Source organism: Natrix helvetica (assembly GCF_964273705.1).
Source record: "Natrix helvetica genome assembly, chromosome: 2".
Lineage (NCBI taxonomy): Eukaryota > Metazoa > Chordata > Lepidosauria > Squamata > Natricidae > Natrix > Natrix helvetica.
This window is the reverse complement of record NC_138552.1, coordinates 291,361,407-291,384,135: the sequence shown is the minus strand read 5'-3', so window position 1 is coordinate 291,384,135 and position 22,729 is coordinate 291,361,407. Positions and strand designations below refer to the sequence as shown.

General features: G+C 43.0%; 1 protein-coding gene across 1 annotated transcript in view; it reads right to left on the bottom strand.

Moving 5' to 3' along the window:
* Positions 1-22,729, bottom strand: part of VMP1 (vacuole membrane protein 1) — a 168,263-nt gene that overhangs the window by 22,053 nt on the left and 123,481 nt on the right. Inside the window, exons 8-10 of the mRNA XM_081945481.1 lie at positions 18,380-18,460; positions 11,330-11,446; positions 6,537-6,598 (exon numbers count right to left, since the gene is read on the bottom strand). Of these exons, the coding sequence (XP_081801607.1) occupies positions 6,537-6,598; positions 11,330-11,446; positions 18,380-18,460 (260 nt within the window). The remainder of the gene's footprint in view (positions 1-6,536; positions 6,599-11,329; positions 11,447-18,379; positions 18,461-22,729) is intronic.

The window sequence follows — 22,729 nt, the reverse complement described above, 5'->3', positions numbered from 1 at the left end:
TTTCTGATTTTCTTCCGTTTCACGCAATGTCGTGCAAAAGGAGTAATTTTTGTAGGTGTTCTAATTTAGCTGATGGATTGATTTTAAGATTTTTTTTAAAAAATGAAGTTCAAAATTTGGTGTTAGGGTAATGCTTTTATTAAGCCAGCTCAAGGTCTATAATAATGGATAAATTAAATTATCTTAAATTGAAGGAGGTGTTAATTATTTCTAATAAACCATTTTGCTCAGGGTCAATACAACTTCCCAGGTTTTCTCTTCATGCTACAATTAAAAAAACAAAATCTGGAAAAAATAAATGCTTTCTCCCTTGTGGGAATGGTAACAGCCTTGTTACAATTGACCCGAATTAATGAATAAATAGATTTAATTCTTCATTTTATTTTGTAAAATGTATTTGTAAAAATGAAAATAAGCTACAGATGAAGGCGAATATATAAATTCCAGGATAATGTTGCAGGATCCAATCTGCCCCTGGTTCCGGTGACCGACCCAGGTTGGATCCTGCAAAAATAAGTTATTTGTAAAAACAATAAAAGTAGGATCCAAGGAGACCAACAAACTGAATTAATATATAAATTCCAGCCTTTGTACTTGGATCTCTTAAATTAAATTAAATTTAGATCCTTTCCAGGTGTGAGAGAAAATTTAAAATGCTGAATTCTTAATGCTCAACCTAGGTAAAGGTTCCCCTTGCACATATGTGCTAGTCATTCCCGACTCTAGGGGGCAGTGCTCATTTCTATTTCAAAGCTGAAGAACCAGCACTGTCCGAAGACTTCTCTGTGGTCATGTGGCCGGCATGACTCAACGCCGAAGGCGTATGGAACGCTGTTACCTTTTCACCAAAGGTGGTTCCTATTTTTCTACTTGCATTTTTTACCTGCTTTCAAACCGCTAGGTTGACAGAAGCTGGGACAAGAAACAGGAGGTCACTCCGTTTACCTGGCGCTATGGATTTGAACCGCCGAACTGCCCATCTTTCTGATCGCTCAGCTTACCGTTCTTTAAATTAACCGAAATTAATGGCATTTGTACGGTAACACTTGGGTTTTGCTGAAAAACGTTTACGTTAAGCCATTTTGATTCTGATGGAAGTCCTGAGAGTCGTAGGAATCGTTACACATGTTTTTTTTTTTTTGATAGGCTGCTCCAGAGAGAAACGGATGAAATAGTGTTAGAGATTGGAGGGATAGGGGTGGTGGTGGTGGAGAGAAAGGAAATTCTGATTTTTAAAAGTCAAAAGATAGGAGGATTTTCCAAGAATCTTCCCCTCCCGAGAACATTTTTGAAGCCTGACATCAAGAGTTTGACAAACTTCTGAATCCGGCAGGCTCTGTTGTTTCTTGCAAAGATGCTCAAATGCCGATGAGTAATTAATTGTGAGAGAAAATGCTACTCTACTTTCCATCCCCAGAGTTTGCGTGCTTGAAAATTTCTCTCTCGCTCAGCAGAACGTTTGATGTTGCAACGGGAGCAGCCCACGAGCCATTGGCACCGAGATCTAATCAATAGGAGCGCTGATTTAATTTGGCTGGAGGAAGAAACAACAACAAAGTTTTGTTCCGTTCCAGAGATGATTTAAGGAAAAAAGGAAAAAAGAAATAAGCAAGCCACAGATTTATTCCAGCACTGAAGCTTTCAAGGATGGCATTTAGATGCTTCAGCTCTTTTTGTAGAAAGCTGCCTTCCCCTGTCACGTTTACATACTTCAAGGGCAACGACTTCCAGACATTTCAAATCCCCCAAGAATCCGTCGGACAAATTTCCCGCCTTAGAAAATACCAAGGGTATAAATCATGGATATTAATTCCATCAGGCTATATACATTGAACAAAAACAAGAAGAAGTGGAGGGAGGAAACACCCGGCCACTGCAGTTGGATGGTGGGCTAAAGTTGGTTGGGCTTTGAAACGTCAACAATGGAGGTAGGAAAAGCAAGCAAGATGGAAACTCCATGGTTTATGTGTTGAGGAGGGTTTTTTTTTTGACATAGAGAAGTGTGGCATTCTTGGTGCGTTCTGAGTTTGGTGATTTTCTTGCAGACGTCTGTAGAGATTCTCCATCATCCAGGTCAGGGTTGTCCCAAAGGCGCTTTTTCAGGAGGCAACTGGACTTCCTTATTATTATTATTTTTCTTTTGAAGACGTCTCGCTTCTCATCCAAGAAGCTTCTTCAGCTCTGACTGGATGGTGGGGAAGGATTTATACTCCTTGCAGACAGCTGATCAATGGCATCCTTTTAGAGCAGGGGTCTTCAAACTTTCTGAACCGTGGGGGGGCACTTCACCGTCCCTCAGACTGTTGGGGGAGCTGGACTGGCTAGGTGGGCATGGCTTGGTGGTCATGTGACTGGGTGGGCGTGGCTGGATGGGCCATCCACCCCTCGGCTTGCTGCTGCTGTGATTGCCGCCGCTGCCATATCTGTTTCTTGGAGGGTCGGCTGCGGAGTCCCTGGCCGTCCCCCGCACCGCTTCCCCAGGCCCCTTCAGCTGGGAAAGGCCAGCCATGCGAGGAGTGGGTGGGAGTGGCAGGGTGGGGTGTGTGGGGCTGAATCCCACCACTTTGCGGGCCAGGTATCCATGGGCTGTAGTTTAAGGATCCCTGTTTTAGAGGGTCGTTTGAGGGCACCTGGAGGTTTATCTGTGTCCTTAGGGTCACCCGAGTTAGTGCTCCTCCTGGTTCCTGTAGTCTGCAATTATTTTCCTCTGGAAATCCATTCCTACCCCCACACCATTCAAAGGGGGTTCATCCCAAATTGCATAGCTAAACGTCCTGTGGAATTTTCTTGCAGAACTTTCATGACCCAACTATGTAATGTCATCAGTGCCAGAAGGAAGGGGTTTGCTCTCTGTTTTATATTAGAAGTTGCTTACCCTATAAGTCAAGGAACTACCAACCATCTAAAAGTCCAGTGGGGGAATTTAGGTTAGTCTCCTGGAGGAGGGGGGGGAGAGAGAGAGAGAGAGAGAGAGAGAGAGAGAGACAGAGACAGAGACAGAGAGACAGAGAGAGATAGAGAGAGAGAGACAGAGACAGAAAGAGACAGAGACAGAAAGAGACAGAGAGAGAGAGAGAAAGAACTGAAAGAGCTGATTTTCCGTTTTCCGGCATGAGCATATGCGCCGGCAAGCTGATCGGTGTGTGCGTATTCATGCCAGTAACCAGAAAACTTGCTGGCTGGAGTGCATATGCGCGTCGCAAACCAAAAGTTCATTTTTTGGCGCATGCATGCCCTCTGGGCAGTCCCATTTCGGGGTTGCGGCCCAGACAAGCCTACATGCTCCCTTTTTGGCACTCGGTGCCGAAAAGGTTCACCATCATTGGGACGCAATCGTAACGGATTTGACGACAAGACAAACTCCTCCCTAACTTACCCATCCACACCCGAAAACACACGTAGACAAATAATCAAGGCAAACAGTTAACGGACATGGTTTTCAACCTTCCTCTGAACTCCAGAGAACCAGGTTAAACATAATTGTGCCAGAAAACCACAAAGACTGTAAGGATAATTTCCATTATTTTATTATTATTTTTTAAAAAACACACACGCTTCAGAGAGGAAGTCATGCCATTATTCATATCAGAAATACTTTATGGTTTAATTGAAGAGCGTACCCAGCTGCTCCTGGGTCAAAAACATTTATAGACGTATGCATCTTAAAACGGTGCCATTGTTTCATTTAACAACAGGACAGCTCAGAGGTGTTTTAAAAACAATACTTGCATTTGTGTTATCTACAGCTTTGCTCCGTTTCCTGCTGAAAAGAGCAATAAATTCAAGCCTGAATCACTTCCTAGCACAGATGGATACTCTTGTTAGGGAACAAAACAGAACACTTCAACAAGAGAATAATTATGGAAGCCATCGAAATAGAGAAACACCCCCACAACATGAATAAACGTGACGATGCCTCCCGCCTACCAGACATCTGGAAACCCAGCCCTAATCAACAAATGAGCCCCACCCACCACCCAGGTCGTTACAACACAAAAGACCAACGGACACACAGCCAGCACCTCAGCCACACAGGATGATACGAAACAGCCGACCAATCTACAAACATCAACTCCATCTACCAATCAGGATGCAACTACACAGCCAATCAACCCACTCACAGCAACAAGGCCAGCACTCCACGCACCCCCAGCAAGATTTATAGAAAGATGGCAGCTCTGACCACGCCTTATTCGCACAAGCACGAAGCCGAAAACACCAGCCTGAAGATGGCGAGTGGGACCCCGCCGAAACGTTGCCAAGACAATCTCAATCTTACACAGGAAAAGACCCGAATACAACAAGACCAGCATACCTACACCCGTGAAAATCTATATATAAATTCCTCTTGCTGCCCTAACAAGAGTATCCATCTGTGCTAGGAAGTGATTCAAGCTTGAATGTATTGCTCTTTTTGGCAGGAAATGAAGCAAAGCTGTAGATAACACGAACATATATATATATGTGTATATGTGATCAATCAAACCATGAATAAATAAGCAGGTTTTGTTAATGAAAAAACATGTTACTAATATGTTCTCTTTTCCCGAGCACAGTTCTTTAGACATTACCCATAATATTCCATATAAAAAGTTGCTTTTAACCTCCTTTTTTCCCTATATTTCAGCCACATGATCCCGCCTACGTCTAACTACTCAATCTTTAATTCACGGAAGCCTCCAAACCGCAAGGCTGAGCCAATTCTAGCAGAGGTCAAGGGGTAGCAGCAGCCGTGACAAGCATCCTGCAGGACGAACTGAATTCGGCTGACTTATTGGAAAACAGGAAATCCCACTGAAATTAGCAGCGATGGTCCTTGGACGGACTTCGCTGCTGTGAAGTCACCCTGCCAGGTTTTTTTTACGTTCACCCCCCCCCCCCAAGCGAGATGAAGCTGCCTTCCAACAGCCAAGGGCTACACTTTACACCTCTTTAAACAAATTAAAATAGTAATAAAATACCGTGGACTGAATTCAGAAAAAAGCAACCAGCACCAGCAGAACGAGGAGTTTCAGATTCCCCTGCAGGGGGAAGCCCACCCCCCACCCTCCACCCCCAAATTGTCAAGTTCAGGGAAAAGGATCAAGATTTTTTAAAAAAGTTTTAATCTAAGTTGCAGTTTTCTGAGAAGTTGTAATTTCATTGTGGGGAGGATCTGGGGTGCAAAAATGGAATGTGGGATACTGTAGAGCTTTCATCCTCAAGCTTGTTTTATCTGTCTGTCTGTCTGTCGGTCCATCCAATCTAGCTCTTTCTCCATCCATCCTTCCTTGTCCATCCATCAATCCAGTCATCCATCTGATCTCTCTCTCTCTCTTTCTGTCTCCATCCATCCATTTATCCATTCATTGAATTTAGTTCTTTCTCCATCTATCTGATCTCTCTGATCTGATCTCTCTATCCATCCATCCATCCATCCATCCATCCATCCATCCATCCATCCTATCTATCCTAGCTCTTCATCCATCCATCCATCCATCATCCATCCATCCATCCAGTCTGCCTGCATTTCTATCTTTCTATCCTGGCTCTTTATCCATTCATCCAAGCTCTTTATCCATCCATCCATCCATCCATCCATCCATCCATCCAAGCTCTTTATCCATCCATCCATCCAAGCTCTTTATCCATCCATCCATCCATCCAAGCTCTTTATCCATCCATCCATCCATCCATCCATCCATCCATCCATCCATCCATCCAAGCTCTTTATCCATCCATCCATCCATCCATCCACCCATCCATCCATCCATCCATCCATCCAAGCTCTTTATCCATCCATCCATCCATCCATCCATCCATCCATCCATCCATCCATCCATCCATCCATCCTAGCTCTTCATCCATCCATCCATCCATCCATCCATCCATCCATCCATCCATCCATCCATCCATCCATCCATCCATCCATCCAAGCTTTCTCTATTCATCCATCCTAACTCTTTTTCCATCCCATCCATCCATCCACTCATCCATCTGATCTCTCCCTCCCTCCCTCCCTCCCTCTATCTTATAAGGTCATCCATTCATCCACAAAACTCTGGGCAATGAACTTTTTTTTTTTTTTAAAAAAGGAAAGAACTTCCTTTAAACAAAAGACTCCCTAAAACTGCACTGAAGTTCCACAAAAATACAAAACCTGTACTAATGTCCCAAATCCATCGATCATCGCTTGGTCATCACAGCTGGCACCCGTTGAGTCATACATACTATGTTGCTCTATGGGTGTGGTGTTCTACAAGAGATTGTGAAATGCTTTCAAACATTCAGGTGTGAAGGCATCTGGGTGGGGCGGAAGCTTTTATTCAGCATGGGTTCAGCACTGTCCCTTGTTGACCTTAGAGCTGTGTTGTTTAACCTAAGCAACTTTAAGAAGGGTGGACTTCAAGTCCCAGAATTCCCCAGCCAGCCATGCTGGCTGGGGAATTCTGGGAGTTGAAGTCCATCCGTCTTAAGAGTTGCCCAGGCTGAGGAATACAGCTATGAAGTTATTAGCTGTTTTCAACCATCGGTGACATTAGAGCTGTTGTACTCACCCAATTAAGGAGACCATCTGTTCCACTATGTGTCTGCTGAAGGTGATGATCACAAAAAGTTTCTGGGGGAACAACAAGAAAGGACATGCAACAGTCAGACAAATGCTCAAAGGGGGAAAATGAAACAATGCAAGGTGTCTGTTCAGTTCTGCTTTTGTGCTGATGATGTTCCTTTCCCAAATACACGTAATGGCACCACAATCCCTCAAATTTCTCCCCCATCTTTTGGTTCACGTCCTTTTTCTAAGCTCTGATCATGGTTAGTCTATTCTTTGGGCAGAGCAAGGAAGGCCAACAACGTCTTGGACTTTGGATGGTCCTTCACAGGTCACCCAGCAGCAGTCCTACCAGCCAGCTGATTTTCTTTCCAAATCTTCTGCAGGTGGAATCTAAATATATGGCTTCTATGGAAATAGAGGTTTTCAAGACAACACGTACTCCATTGGGTCATTGTTTCAGAAATATTTCCTTATTTAAACAGAGAAACTAAAGAATGACCAAAGGTAGGCAAGACTTCCGATTTCCTGCTGGCTTCCCCATTGTTTCCTTGAGAGAATCTGGAAGGAAGCATCAGAAATCTTCCAATCTTCCAACCTTCCTTCCTTTCTTTTCTTCCCTCCCTACCAGGCAGGTACTGTATTTTTCGGAGTATAAGACGCACCAAGATTTTGAAGATGCAAATATAAAAAAAAAAAAGTTTTTGCGCTCTGCAGACCTCCCAAAAATGGACTGTTTTTCACGAAAACGGGCCCATTTCTTGTCTAAAAAAGGGCCTGCATAGCCTTTAGGAGGCTTCTAGAATGCTCCTGGGGGCTGGGGAGCAAAAACTGGCCCGTTTTCTGCTCATTTTTTGCCCTCCCCAGCCCCCAGGAGCACTCTGGAAGCCTCCTAAAGGCTATGCACGTCCATTTTTGCAAAGGGGCGGGGTTTCGGGAGGCCAAAAATGCTGTATTCAGTGTATAAGACGCACCCAGATTTTCACCCTCTTTTTTGAGGGAAAAAGGTGCCTCTTATACTCTGAAAAATACGGTAAGTGGCTGCCACTGGGCGTCAAAAGAGCAAAAGATTGTGAGACTGACTGGTAAACTGTCACAGAATGTTGGAAATGAATATCACACGACCACAGCAGGAACCCAGTAACATCCAGCAGTGAACATGTCAAACACACCTGCCTCCTCCTGTTTTCTCCACAACAACAAGCCTGGGAGGTGGCTTGCGCTGAGAGCGAGTCAGCTTTCATGCCTGAAACTCACGAAAGGGCCAGAACTCACTGTCTCCCGGTGGTTGGCCCAAAGTAACTCAGCTAGCTTTCATGCCTAAGGCAGAACTAGAACTCACACTCCTTGTGATCGGCCCCAAGTCACTCAGCCGGCTTCTATGCCTAAAGCAGAACTAAAACTCAAGAGTCTCCTGGTGATTGGCCCGAAGACACCCAGCCAGTTTTCATGCCTAAGGCAGAACTATAACTCACAGTCTCCTGATATTTGGCCCAAACTCATCCAGCTGGGTTTCATGGCTAAGGCAGGAGATCAACTCACAACCTGCTTACCTTAACCACTGGACCAAACTGCCTCTAAGTTAAGTTAAGCTCTATGTTACAAGAAAATCCCTAATAGCAAATTGAAATACAGGCCGTCCTTGACTTATGACAAGCATCTGACTTTCAATCACGTCACCATGGGAATGCTACATAAGTGGCCGTTTGTCCAATCTCGTCATAATCTTGAATAGTCGCTAAGTGAACTGTTGTAAGTCGAGGACTACCTGCGTTGTAAAAATTGAAATAACTCCTCCTCCGATACCAGGGGTCTTCACCCTGGTTTCCCTCCAAGCTCTAGCTTCCCCCAACATTTTGCCGATTTTGGGGAATTCTCAAAATCGCAATCTGACGTATGTGGAGGGCTTTGGGTTGGGAAAAGGATGAGGTATATATAGCCTTCCCCGAGGATAAGCAGACAAAAATGTTCAGCTTTGTTGAGATAACGCTTGGAAGACAAGCTGTTCCAGAGTTGCTGTTGTTGTTTTAAAACTGTCATTGGTTGTGATGTATACCACTTGCGGTACAGTGCGGGAATGTTCCCAGACTACTCAACGTTGGTTAAATTGTGTATTTGTCACATAATTCCAAGGCTTTGTTTCCCATTTTTCAGCCAATCTGGAACGGCGTGTCTCTTTTTTTTCAAGAACATTGTAGTACGGCGTCTCAAACGTTCGCACTCTGTATCTTTGCAAGCGTGCGTGTTGGCTAACCCAGCAGAGGATTGAAGCAAATTTAGCCAGCTGTAGGAGATTCAAAATTCAAATCCCTCATTCCTTGGGCCAAACAGAAAGCAGCTACTACCGTGTTTCCCCAAAAATAAGACAGGGTTTCATTTTCTTTTGAACCCCGAAATAAGCGCTTGGCCTTATTTTCGGGGAGGTCTTATTATTTTTGAGGTGCAGGAGGCCCCTTAACCTCGGCCCGCAGATCAGCTGATCCAGAGAGGGATGAAGTTCTGTCACTGTTTTTGGCACACTCTTGTCAGCCCTAGCTGCTCTTTTTGCGGCCGCCACTAAGAGAAGGGGCACGGTAGCTAGGGTTTGCGGGAGCGACATCCACGTTCCGCGTGGATGGCAGGTGCATGTGGGACGCGTGGGGCATCTTACCCCCCCCCAAGGAAATGGCAGGGACCAGCTGCGCATGTGTTTAAATATTTTAGGGGAGGGCTAATTATCCAGGGAGGTCTTATTTTCGGGGGAAACAGGATATAAAATCTCCCATTTTATGTGACAATCACTTGGCTTTTTTAGCGTGCGCCCCAAAATCAAGTCCAGCGTGAACAGAGAGCTCATTTCCTGAAAGTGCATTGTGTCCCCCCAACATGAGAAAATGCAGGCCGTCTGAGACATACGATAGTTCATTTAGTAACCAAAGTTACAACAGCACTGAAAAAAGGGACTTATGTTTTTCATGCTTAGGCCCACTGCGGCATCCCCATGGTCATGTGATCAAAATTCAGACGCTTGCCAACCGACTCACATTTATGACGGTTGCAGTATGATCCCCTTTTATAACCTTCTAACATGAGAGGGACGCGGTGGCTCAGTGGCTAAGATGCTGAGCTTGTTGATCAGAAAGGTCGGCAGTTCGGCGGTTCGAATCCCTAGCGCCGTGTAACGGAGTGAGCTCCCGTTACTTGTCCCAGCTTCTGCCTACCTAGCAGTTCGAAAGCATGTAAAAATGCAAATAGAAAAATAGGAACCACCTTTGGTGGGAAGGTAACAGCGTTCTATGCGCCTTTGGCGTTTAGTCATGCTGGCCACATGAACACGGAGACTTCTTCGGACAGCGCTGGCTCTTCGGCTTTGAAACAGAGATGAGAACTGCCCCCTAAAGTCGGGAATGACTAGCACATACGTGCGAGGGGAACCTTTACCTTTACCTTTAAGCTGGCTCAGGAATTCTAGGAATTAAAATCCACAGGTCATAAAAGTTGGCCTAGTTGGCTACCCCCGATCTTACAAGTCATAGTAAGAGACGGCAGGCTGAATGTCTCTTCCGAGATTAAAACTGCGATGAGCCATGTGTACAGAATCTAAAAATAAACATTTCTATTTTTTTTTTACAAGCCCATTTTTGTTTTCACCTTCCTGCAACCGCTTGCCGATTTAAACAAATTCTTCCAGCCACCAAAGTTTGGACCATGAATGGCTGAGATTTCTTTATCGTCTGTCCACCCCCAAAGTTAGCTGGCTTAAATGCAAAAGGAATGTCCCTCAGGTAATGTATACAGAATGGGCCTGTTTCCCTTGGCTATGTTTAGTCTGCAGAAGGGATGATTAAGAGGTAGAACGCCAATATAATCGCCAGCAATGCATATCTGAGAGGCTTTTGCACAAATGGAAAGACTCCAGTCCAAATGTGAAGAAACGAGATTTCCAAGTTCGGGGAAGAACCTGTGATAATTAAACAAAAAACTGCTGGTGGAAGATAAAGGTATGCCCACTGCAGATAATTGATTTGCTTAGGGGCCACTCTGGAAACAGCAAAGGACTTGACCCGTTGTGCCTCTGCCAGTGAAAACGGAGCAGGGGAGAGCCATGCATGCCCCCACCGCCCCCAACCTCCGTTTTCGCTGGCCGTGGTCTAGCAAAACAACCTAAAAACAAAGAAAAAGGAGAAATGTTTCCCCTTTTGCATTTGAGCATGCAAGAAGGAAAGGAGAAAGGGGAAGAAGAAAGGCAAAGAAAAAGAAGGGAAGAGAGCAAGGAAGGAAAAATAAAGAAAGAGGGGAAGGAAGAAGAAAGGAGAAGGAAGAGGGAAGGAAAAAGAAGAGAAGAGAAGGAAGGTTATAATGAGAGTGAGGGAGGGAAGTCCTGCCTTAGCACTTGGCCACCACAGGTGCCCCAGGCACGAGTGACGTTGAGCTGGCCATAACCACCCTGTCCCCTCGAGGTCAAACAGAACCCTGATGCGGCCCTCAATGAAATCGAGTTTGAACCCCCTGCCCTAGATAATTCCCTGCTCTTTTCTTGGCCAGGTTTTTCAAAACTGGTTGGCCAATGCCTGCTTCCCAGGGCTGAGGGTAAGTGACTGGCCCTAAGAAGAAAAAAGAAGAAGAAGCTTTTTGGAGGAGAAGTGAAAAGAAAAAGGAAATTACACTCTAAACAAACCCAAGAAAGCCCAGTTGCCTTTTGAAAAAGCTACTTTTGGGATGGATGATTGAGAATCTCCATAGACAAGAGCGGTGGATGTGTTCACACATCCACCTTGACAAGCAGGTAGGCAGCCTCGATCTTGGCAGGCAAATTACCTGGATATGCATTTTGATGATTGCTTTTCCAATCAAGGTAGCTCCAAAGAATGTCCAGAAGGGAACGAGGAAATGTCCACATGTTATCCCGGCCAAGTCGAAGAGAGGATTGGGAATCTGGGAGGGGAAAGAGAAGCAGGATTAGCGTACATTTCCACGTACAACGTTGCAGGAAACAGCTGTCATAAATGCAGGTAGTCCTAGACGGACGAACGCAAACGAGCCCCAAATTTCCATTGCTAAGTAGGGCAGATGTTAAGCGAGTTTTGCCACCTTTCTTGCCACCACTGTTAAACGAATCGCTGCAGTTGTTAAGTTAGCCACTCGGTTGTTAAGTGGATGGGGCTTCCCCGCTGACTTTGCTTGTCAGAAGGTCGCAAAAGGAAATTGTATGCGCCCCCCCCCTTCCAGGACAGTGCAACCATCATAAATCAGTTGCTAAATGTCCAAATTTTGATCATGTGACAGTGGGTATGCCATAAGTGTGAAAAATGATCATAAGCCGCTTTTCTTTTTGCAACTTCAGTCACTAAGCGAATGATTGTAAGTCGAGGATTACCGGGCAGAATTAGAAGGGAGTTGGAAGGTACTTTAGAGGTCTTCTAGTCCAACCCCACTGCTCAAGCAGGAAATGGTTGTCCGATCTCTTCTTAAAATTATTCTGAGAACAAGGCAGGCTCAAGAAACAAGACAGGGCCATCAAGAACCAGTGGTTAGGAAGCCCAGTAAATAAAACCTCCATAGCTAGTGGCAATCTTCTGCAGAATATTATATGCTGCTGGTGAAGCAGTAAATGGATGTTGTCTTAAGTTTGTCGTGATTTGAACCGTGCTAGCTGGCGAATTCTGGGAATTGAAGTCCACATATCTTAAAATTTGCCCAAAGTTGAGAAACATTGGTCTAAACCAGCCGGTGTCTTATTAAAAAAACCACAGCTTTGTCATCCTGGTTGAGAATCTGGACCGGATTCATTACCGTATTTCAATTTAAAAGAAATGAAGCAAGACCACATAGCGGCGAGTTTTCCATAACCAGCCCGCGCACCGTAAAGCTGGAGCCCTGAAACCATCCACGGTTCCCACAGACCACAAGTTTGAGAACTTCTGAACCTCTGAGTAGTTTGAGGGCAAAGGCTCTGGTGTTTTTTTTTTTTTTTAACCCTTTTTCTGAACTCCTTTCTCACGTTTCTGAAAGTTCGGCTTAAGAAATGTTGGCGTGACAAGACCATAATTTTATTTATTTACTTATTTAAAAAGGGGGTGATCTCTCAGCTAGACTCTGTCCCAGATGAAGTAAGATCTTGACCACATCTATTGTGCTTTGTTTTGTTTTTGAAAGTCCAGATTAGAAACAGCTCGACCGACGTCTTCCATCAGAAATGCACAGAAACCACAGTCAGCCATCTTAAAGCCATTTATCACATATTCTCCACCTCTTGCCTTCCCCCATCAACAAGTGTTTTGGTCTAGTGACTCAGTCCTCCAAAAATGGACCTCTGGTGAATAGTGAGCTTGAAACCCCCTCCCCCAGGGTGTGTGGGTGTGGGGTGGGGGAAAGGGGGAGAATAAACCTGGCATTTATTTGCTATGTATGCTGCTGAAATGAAGAGGAACAGAAAGAAAAAAAAAACCAAAATGGCTTCCTTTTCTAACAGAATAACAAGAATTGGAAGGGATCTTGGAGGTCTTCTAGTCCAACCCCTTGTTCAAAAAGGAAAAAAAAATCCTACATCGTTTCAGACAAATGGTGGTCCAATAACGTTTGAAGAGCGTAAGATCCTAGCTGAAAATGAATAACTGCTATAGTTGGGGCTTAGATTTGACACGAACAGTTCTCAACAATGTTTATTTATTTTATGGATAATTGGACGTTATTATTTTTATAACTAATTCCAAGGAGAGTGAATATACCAAACATGTTCCTTCCTCCCCCTATTTTTCCCAGGACAATAACCCTGTGATGTAGGTTGGGCTGAGAGGCACCTGAGGGTAGAACAAGAAGCAATGGGTGGAAACTAATCAAGGAGCCAAGCAACTTAGAACTGAGGAGAAACTTCCTGACAGTTAGAACAATTAACCAGTGGAACAGAAGTTGCCTCCAGAAGTTGTGAATGCCCCAACACTGGAAGTCTTTAAGAAGATGTTGGATAGCCAATTGTCTGAAACGGTATAGGGTTTCCTGCCTAGGCAGGGGGTTGGACTAGAAGACCTCCAAGGTCCCTTCCAACTCTACTATTGTATTATATTGTATTGTATTATTGAGAGAGAGACTGATTGGCTCAAAGTCATCCAGCCGGCTTTTAAACCAACTAAATCAGTGATAGCAAACTTTTTTCGCCTCAGGTGCCAAAAGCGTGCATGCCCACCCCCATAATTTAATGCCCCCCCGCTGTGCCCCCTGTGCATGCGCACGTGACCCCATCACTGCCCCGTGCATGCACGCATGGCTTTCTTAGAGCCTGGGGAGGGCAAAAACCACCCTTTCCGCCCCCCCCCCGAGGCGAGAAATGGTCCATTTTCCAACTTTCGGTGGTCCCAGTAGGTCTGTTTTTCGCCCTCCCCAGGCTCCAGAGGCTTTCTAGGAGCCTGGGGAGGGCGAAAAACGGCCTAACACGCAAACCGGAAGTTTGGTAATGGACTTCCAGGTGGCCCATTGGGACGTTTTTCTCTCTCCGGAGGCTTCAGGGAAGCCTCCGGAGGGCAAAAAACAGCCAAAAGTCAAGGCCGAAAATCAGTTGGCCAGTGCAACGCATGCAAGCTACAGCTGACAGGGTAACGCCTTGCGTGCCCTCAGAAATGGCTCCATGTGCCACAGGTTCGCCATCATGGAAGTAGACTTTAAAAGAGATAATTTGACCCACCATTGTCAACTGGGATTAAACAACGACTTTAACCATATGGCTTCACAACCATCTATTTTTGGGGGTGGGCTCCAATGGCCGTTTTCACTTGTTTTATGTGGTCCTTTAATAAATGTTAATTTGCCGGTCAGGAAACTGAAAAATACAAATATGGGCCTGCCAAAGAGCATGTGATTTTTGCTTTTAGTCATTATATGGATTATGGATTTCCACACATCCACCTTTTTGGAATTTATTTTTTCCTCTTTGGTGTCTAGGCTTCATTGTTATCGGTTAAGGAATTCCATCCATATGCTCAGTATAAAACAGTGAGATGGAAGGATAGAGAAAGAGAAGGTGAAGGAAGGAAGGAAGAAAGAAGAGAGAAAATAAAGAAAAAAAGGAAGGAAGGAAGGAAGGAAAGAGGGAGAGAAAGTGTAAGAAAAAAGAATGAAAACAAAACATAGAAGATAGAGGTAGACATGATAACCATTTTCCAGCAAAATTCCAGCAAATTTTGGAGAATTTCAGACAGAGATTACGCCATTTCTGAGGGTTCCCACCCTGGGCAGGGAAGTGGTCAGACTAGAAGACCTTCAAAGTCCCTTTAAATCCTAGGATTTATGTCACTGAATCCCCCGTCTGCTTCTTTGAGTGAAATAAACGATGGTCAACATTTCTTTTTGAAAATAGTCTTCTATTTCTAAAGTCATTTTTTCTGGCATAGTGAAGGTTCTTATGGTATGTGAGATACGAAACTCGAAAGCTGCTACTGGGAAAAAGATTATCTGGCCATTGAGAAAAACGAAGTTACATAAACACTTGGGTGAGCTTAAAATATTTACACACAGAACAGGGAGATTTTCCTCCCTCCAAGGCCTACTTAGAAAGTGCCCACAAATGCTACATAAATGCCACGATCCGACAAAATGGTCAGTCAGTTTCTCCCCCAAACAGACTGTAAATAAAGTTACTACTTGCCGCAAAGAAAGGGAGAGTGTTTAAAACACCGTGTTTAAAATCCTAACTCTTTTTATCCCTTGTCTAGACGAGGTTTGCAAGACTCGGTCCAGATTAACACGTACATATTCCATATTTCCACAGCGGTTAAAAGAGTCTTAAAAAAAAAAGCTAATTCATAAAGAAAAGAATAGCCTTTAGTTTCTGAAATAGCAGAGAAATAACTCCAAGTGGAATCTCTCTGCGCGCAGGCTGAACCTCGCTTGCACTAAATTAATTTGAAGAGCAAACAAGAGCAGTCAATAATCAATACAGCGCTCAGTGTCCCAGGGTTTTGTGGCTAAAAAAAATATATTAAAAAATCCAGCTCAGGTTGCTTCCTATAAGCACGGAAAAATTTGGATGTGCGCGTTGTATAAACTTGTTAATAAAGGTGGAGACAGTAAGCCGATGAGGTAGCCTTTGCAAATTAAAACCTTTCCACTACTTTTTTGAGGCTGCTTTCCAGGGACTTCGACTTTTCAAAAGTTTTTAAATGGCTCGGTTTCTTTTTATTTATCGGTGCGATTGGATCAACAGTGGGCATGTGATTGTGATTTTTATCCTGGTTTATGGTGATGCATTCACAGGATCTGGAAGCACAGCCCTGGAGAATAGCAGACGTGTGTTTATTTGCACCAGAGCACAAAATGTACCGAGGATTAATTTTGGGGATGTTGTAATGGACTGAAAAGATTTGAGGAAGCTGGGAGGACAGCTCAACACTCAAAATCACTTTTCAGATTCGAGCACACGGAGGCTTTGGTATTGCACAACCTCACCAGGAAGTTAAAAAAAAACCCAACAACCTCTAACCTAATTCACCAGGAGTGAAATAAATTACACCTCTCCGTTTTAGGATAAGTCAAGAGTTCCACCCTGTTTCTCAGCAGCTCATCACTGGGGGCAGAAACACAACATTTGCTGCTTATTAGCACTTAGCAAGAGTTATATACTGCTTCACAGTGCTTTTACAACCTTCTCTAAGTGGTTTACAGCGTCAGCATATTGCCCCCAGCAATCTGGGTCCTCATTTTAACGACCTCGGAAGGATGGGAGGCTGAGTCAACCTTCAGCTGGTCAGGATCGAATTCCTGGCTATGGGCAGAGTTAGCTTACACTGCAGCATTCTAACCCCTGTGCTTCCCGACAGGCAGGCAGGCAGGGAGGGAGGGAGAGAAGAAGAAAGGAAGGAAGGAAGGAAGGAAGGAAGGAAGGAAGGAAGGAAGGAAGGAAGGAAGGAAGGAAGGAAGGAAGGAAGGAAGGAAGGAAGGAAGGAAGGAAGGAAGACAGAACAATATAGCACTTACATACCGCTTCACAGTGCTTTTATAGCCCTCTCTAAGTGGCTTACAGAGTCAGCCTCTTGCCCCCAACAATCTGGGTCCTCATTTTACCCACCTTGGAAGGATGGGAGGCTGAGTCAACCTTGAGCCGGTCAGGATCGAACTCCTGGCTATGGGCAGAGTTAGCTTGCACTGCAGCATTCTAACCCCTGTGCTTCCAGACAGGCAGGGAGGGAGAGAGGGAGGGAGGGAAGGAAGGACAATTTAGCACTTGTATACTGCTTCACAGTGCTTTTGCAGCCCTCTCTAAGGAGTTACAGAGTCAGCCTCTTGCCCCCAACCATCTGGGTCCTCATTTTAGCCACCTTGGAAGGATGGAAGGCTGAGTCAACCTTTGAGCCTGGTGAGATTCGAACTGCCAAATTTCAAGCAGCCGGCAGTCAGCAGAAGTAGCCTGCAGTACTGCAACTGTAACCACTGCCCCACTTGTGGCTTCTTAAATTTATATCTAATACATCTAATAGGTTTATGACCTGGCCGATAAACAAGGCCACCCTGTCAGGACTGCTGTTGTAGGACGCCCTCACTGCCGGTGGATCCCACTGTCCCTGTGGACCCTGGCCTTGCAATGCTAACCGGGACACAGGCAGCATGGGCACTGTTCCCTCCTATCCTGGCTGTCCAACTGTTCCTCCTATGTCACCATAGGGAAACCCTGTGGCTGCTGCTGGTTTTGCCGCTTGCCTTTTGTCCATAGGTTTTCCTGTCAGTGTTGGAAGGAAGGATTCTTGGTGGTTCCTTAATTCATCTGTTCTTTACTTACTGTTAGCAACTTAGAACTGAGGAGAAACGTCCTGACAGTGAGAACAATGAATCAGTGGAATAGAAGTTGCCTCCAGAAGTTGTGAATGCCCCAACACTGGAAGTCTTTAAGAAGATGTTGGATAGCCATCTGTCTGAAAAGGTATAGGGTTTCCTGCCTAGGCAGGGGGTTGGACTAGAAGACCTCCAAGGTCCCTTCCAACTCTGCTATTGTATTGTATTGTACTGTTGGGATGTTGGGTAGTTCCTGACTTACAAGGCAACCCACTTGTATATAAACAGAGAGAAAAAACCCACTCCCTTCTAGCATTGATGATGGTACTGTATTTTTCGGCGTATAAGACGCACCTTTTTCCCTCAAAAAAAAGAGGCTGAAAATCTGGGTGCATCTTATACACTGAATACAGAATTTTTGGCCTCCTGAAACCCCGCCCCTTCACCAAAATGGCCGTGCAAGCATTTAGGAGGCTTTCAGAGAGCTCCTGGGGGCTGGGGAGGGCAAAAATGACGGAAAAATGGGCCATTTTTTGCTCAATTCCCCCCCCCCCAGCCCTCCAGGAGCACTCTATAAGCTTCCTAAAAGGCTATCTTTGGGAAAAAACGGGCCCGTTTTTGCGAAAAATTGGCTGGTTTTTGCTCGTTTTTGGCCCCCCACGCCCCCAGGAGCACTCTACAAGCTTCCTAAGGGCTATTCATGCCCTTTTTTTGAAAATAAAAACGGGCCCGTTTTTGGGAGGTTTGCAGAGTGCAAAACTTTTTTTAAAAAAATTGCCTCTTCAAAAACTTGGTGCGTCTTATACTCTGGTGCGTCTTATACTCTGGTGCGTCTTATACTCCGGTGCGTCTTATACTCTGGTGCGTCTTATACTCCGAAAAATACAGTACTTAGTTGGGTCGGGAAATGCCTGCAAGAAAACAGTCCAGCTCAGAGAGCAGCAAGGTCCCCACAACTGATAAAGTCCAATGCAAGGCACCTTCCTTTTTCTGTCTATGGCCGAGGCTATTTGTCAGGAAAAATACAGAGGAAAACCATTCTAAGGGACGAAATCACAGGGATGGAAATAGGATCAAGGGGCTGAATACATTTTTTTAATGAGAACTTACAGAAGCACATGCCAGGATGCCGAAAAATCCAACTTTCTGCACCAGGTTCTGGATGGCCAGTTTCGCCCGGGAGGCGAAGTCCTGCAGAGAAGGAAAACAACAAGATAAGGACCTAAAACGATGGGGAAATTAAGCAAAACAACCTTGAATATGGCTGGCATGAAGTAACAAATTGCACAGGATTATGGTTTCTCATACCTCACCTTCCCAAAGGTAATCCTCGACTTACAACCATGATCGAACCTTAGTAGTGAACTTAAGACTGTTTTTCACACTTATGACCGTTGCAGTATCCCCATAGTCATGTGATCAAAATTCAGATGCCTGGCGACTGGCTCATATTTATGATGGTTGCTGTGTCCTGGGGTCATGGGATCCCCCTTTGCGACTTTCTGACAAACGGAGTCAGTGGGGAAGCGAGAATCACTTAACAACCGGGTGACTAATTTAACTTAACAACAGCGAGAATCACTCAAAAACAGCGGCGAGAAAGGTCATAAAAGGGGGCAAAACGCAGTGAACTGTCTTGCTTAGCAACAGAAATTTGGGATCCAATTGTGGTTGTAAGTCGACAACTGAACTGCTCCACGAAATTAATTTATTAAATAATATATTTACAACTCACTGAAACGGGGGAAGAAAAGGGCTCAGGAATTCCTGGCAGCCTTTATAATGCACATTTAATACTTCAAAGAATATTATAACAGACCACTACGAGACAAAAATGTAGCTTACATAACATGAAATAAATCTGTAACCCATATATTATTAATCGAAGCAGTATGAACAGGAATTCCTACTTAATCCCAAACTGATTATTTTGAACAACATAATAGACCCCGCAAATAGCTTAAAAGAACATAAAAGCAAGATTATTTGAAACACGAAGACCAACAACACAATGGCATAAGAATACAAGAACGGGCTAAAAGATCAAGCCCAAGAAACATTTTTTCAACAACTGTTGCGTCCAGATGTCTCCTTGGTGGCCACCTCAACCTTCTGGACCAGCCCCCCCCATTTGAGATCTAAGGGACCCCTACCCTTTTAGCCCTCCATCAAGCTGTGAAGACCTACCTCCCCATCCCTAAACAATGGGTTAGGATGGAGGATTTGCTGGGAGGTTGTTTGGTCGGCATGTGGAGGAATATGTTTTAATTATGTTATAGAATAGAATAGAATAACAGAGTTGGAAGGGACCTTGGAGGTCTTCTAGTCCAACCCCCTGCCTAGGCAGGAAACCCTACACCACTTCAGACAAAGGGTTATCCAACATCTTCTTAAAGACTTCCAGTGTTGGAGCAATCACAACTTCTGGAGGCAATTTCTGTTCCACTGATGAATTGTTCTAACTGTCAGGAAATTTCTCCTCAGTTCTAAGTTGCTTCTCTCCTTGATTAGTTTCCATCCGTTGTTTCTTGTTCTACCCTCAGGTGCCTTGGAGAATAGTTTGACTCCCTCTTCTTTGGGGGAGCCCCTGAGATATTGGAAGACTGCTATCATGTCTCCCCTAGTCCTTCTTTTCATTAAACTAGACATGCCCAGTTCCTGCAACCGTTCTTCATATGTTTTATCCTCCAGTCCCTTAATCATCTTTGTTGCTCTTCTCTGCACTCTTTCTAGAGTCTCCACATCTTTTCTACATCGTGGCAACCAAAACTGGATGCAAATATTTTAATTGTGGCCTTACAAAGGCCTTATAAAGTGGTATTAACACTTCACATCATCTTGATTCTATCCCTCTGATTATGCAGCCTAGAACTGTGCAGCCTGAGAAGGATAATAATATTTTATTGAGCATTGTGAGATCTGTTATATGAAAATGGTACCTATAGATGTTCTTCAAAGTATTATAGGATTTGACTTGGCTTTCCGGAACTTTGGGAAATTAAAAAAACAAAGCTTCAGGGACCTAAATAAATTCATATCAATCACTGTGATTAAAAAAAATAATTATCAAATTCTATGACTAAAATTTCCCAATGAGGTTACATTAAAGTAGAAGTCTATTCTGTAAGATTTATAGGATGACAGTTATTACAAATCTTTCTCACGTACTCACTGTATATATCCACTTGGCATTTAAAACGTAAAACACAGATATTTAAAACAATATTTGAGGGGCTGCCACAAAGAAGAGGGAGTCAAGCTATTCTCCAAAGCACCTGAAGGCAGGACTAGAAGCAATGGGTGGAAACTAATCAAGGAGAGAAGCAACCTAGAACTTAGGAGGAATTTCCTGACAGTCAGAACAATTAACCAGTGGAACAGAAGTTGCCTCCAGAAGTTGCGAATCCTCCAACACTGGAAGTCTTGAATAGCCACTTGTCTGAAATGGTATTTTCTGCCTAAGCAGAGGGTTGGACTAGAAGTCCTCTAAGGTCCCTTCCAATTCTGTTATTCTGTTAATGTAAACATTGTATATAGTGTAAATCTAAATGTAGGAAACATTCTTTGGATTAAGAAATAAAATTCTTCAGAAATAAGAATATTCAGAAATAAGGGAGAATTTGTGGCAAAAGCTTCACATTAAAGTTTAATTCCATTTACAGGATGAAGTCCTTACCAATTTTTTGCAGGTATTAATTATGTATTTCCATGATTTTAGATTAGAGTTTTAAATGTCAATGCTTAAATAAGCTTAAAACCATAAATAAGAAATAAGAATCGACAGAACGAGTGCAAATGTAACATATACAAATCGGACCAATTAAAATTTTGAGGAAAGATAACTTTGCTATAATGAAACTCTGCAATTTAAATCTTATATATGTATAAAATTAACTGATGTATACTCCATTTAAATTAAAGACATTCTTGGGATTCATTCTTTCATCAGTCATCGCTTAAAAACGTACTGTTCTGAGAAGAACTGGTCATTGCTTCTGGGAAATCCTCCCTTATATACATTTTAACTTTGTTTCGGTGTTTTAAAAACAACAAATAATTTGATTTCATTTTAAATTGTTTTAAAATGATTTTTTAAAATTATTGTCTGTTGCCGACTTATAATTTTTAAATTTTCTTGAGCAGTTGTAAATGAAGGGAGAATTAAAAATGCAATACATTAATGAGGGGATAATTAAAAATTGTTTTTTATGCGGTAGCTTCTCTACAATAAATATATACGGACCTGAATCTAATTAAACTGATTATACAGTGATGAAATCTAATGTTAGTTTTAAATTTTTACTGTGGTAATTTAAAGCTCCTTAAAGCAATTACTTTAAAACTCTGCTTATTTGTTAAAATAATTTATCTTTCAGATGTTTTTAATGTAATAATTTTTCCTCTTGTTGGTTGACCAACTTTATTGCTTGGGTGGGAAAAAGAGGAAAGTTCTTAATTTGGAATTCACAATTAATTCCGCAGAATCGTTTCCAATAGAGGAAAAGAGGCTAATTTTATATGCAAGCAAATAATTGAAGGACAACTGGTTTATTTTAAGAAAGAAAGAAAGAGAGAGAGAGAGAGAGAGAGAGAGAGAGAGAGAGAGAGAGAGAGAGAGAGAGAGAGAGAGAGAGAGAGAGAGAGAGAGACAGACAGACAGAGGAAAGGATTTTTTTTATAATTGCTGCATATCTGGTTTAACATTTATTGCTAATGGATAGATAACATCACACAATGTAAAAATACTGAATCTCTGAACAATTAGGAATAAGAAATATAATATGTATGCAGACTGAACTTATAAATTGTGTAATATTCATTCTCAGAGGATTGGTATTCAATTTAAAGTTTCTACAAAAACTAATGAGCCTTCCAGAAAAAAAAATCATACAGTGTATGAAATCATTTTTATTTGGGATTCATTGGTGAATATTTGATTCTACAAATATTCGGTTCTTTAAGGCTGTCTCATCAATCCAAGGAAACGGATATATGTTGAGTGTAAACTGATGGTAAAAATAGAATTTCATGATAAGTTGAACTATTTTTTTAAAAAAAAATTAAAAAGTTTTAGATCTTTATAGTTCTCAATAGGAATAGTGTGCAATTGCTATATTTAAATCTACTCATCTCTAAGATGCAGATGTCTTCGAAATTCTGAACTGCTACCAGTTATGTTCCCAAATTCAAAAACCACACCCTTCAAAACAAAAACAAGACTAAAAGGATTTTCACCTCAGATTCAATTTCTTTGGTGCAAGGAAATTTTATTTATTCCTCTCTCAAACAGAGGAAATTAATAATAAACCATAATACTGACAGTTTAGGACAAACCTATACTTATACACTCTGTTAGCATTCTGGCTAGTTTTGCATTTGAGATGTTTTAGCACAAAGCTCTCACATGTCAGAAAAAGTAAGGAACTTTTTATACCTGATCTGGAGCGATTTAGACAAACA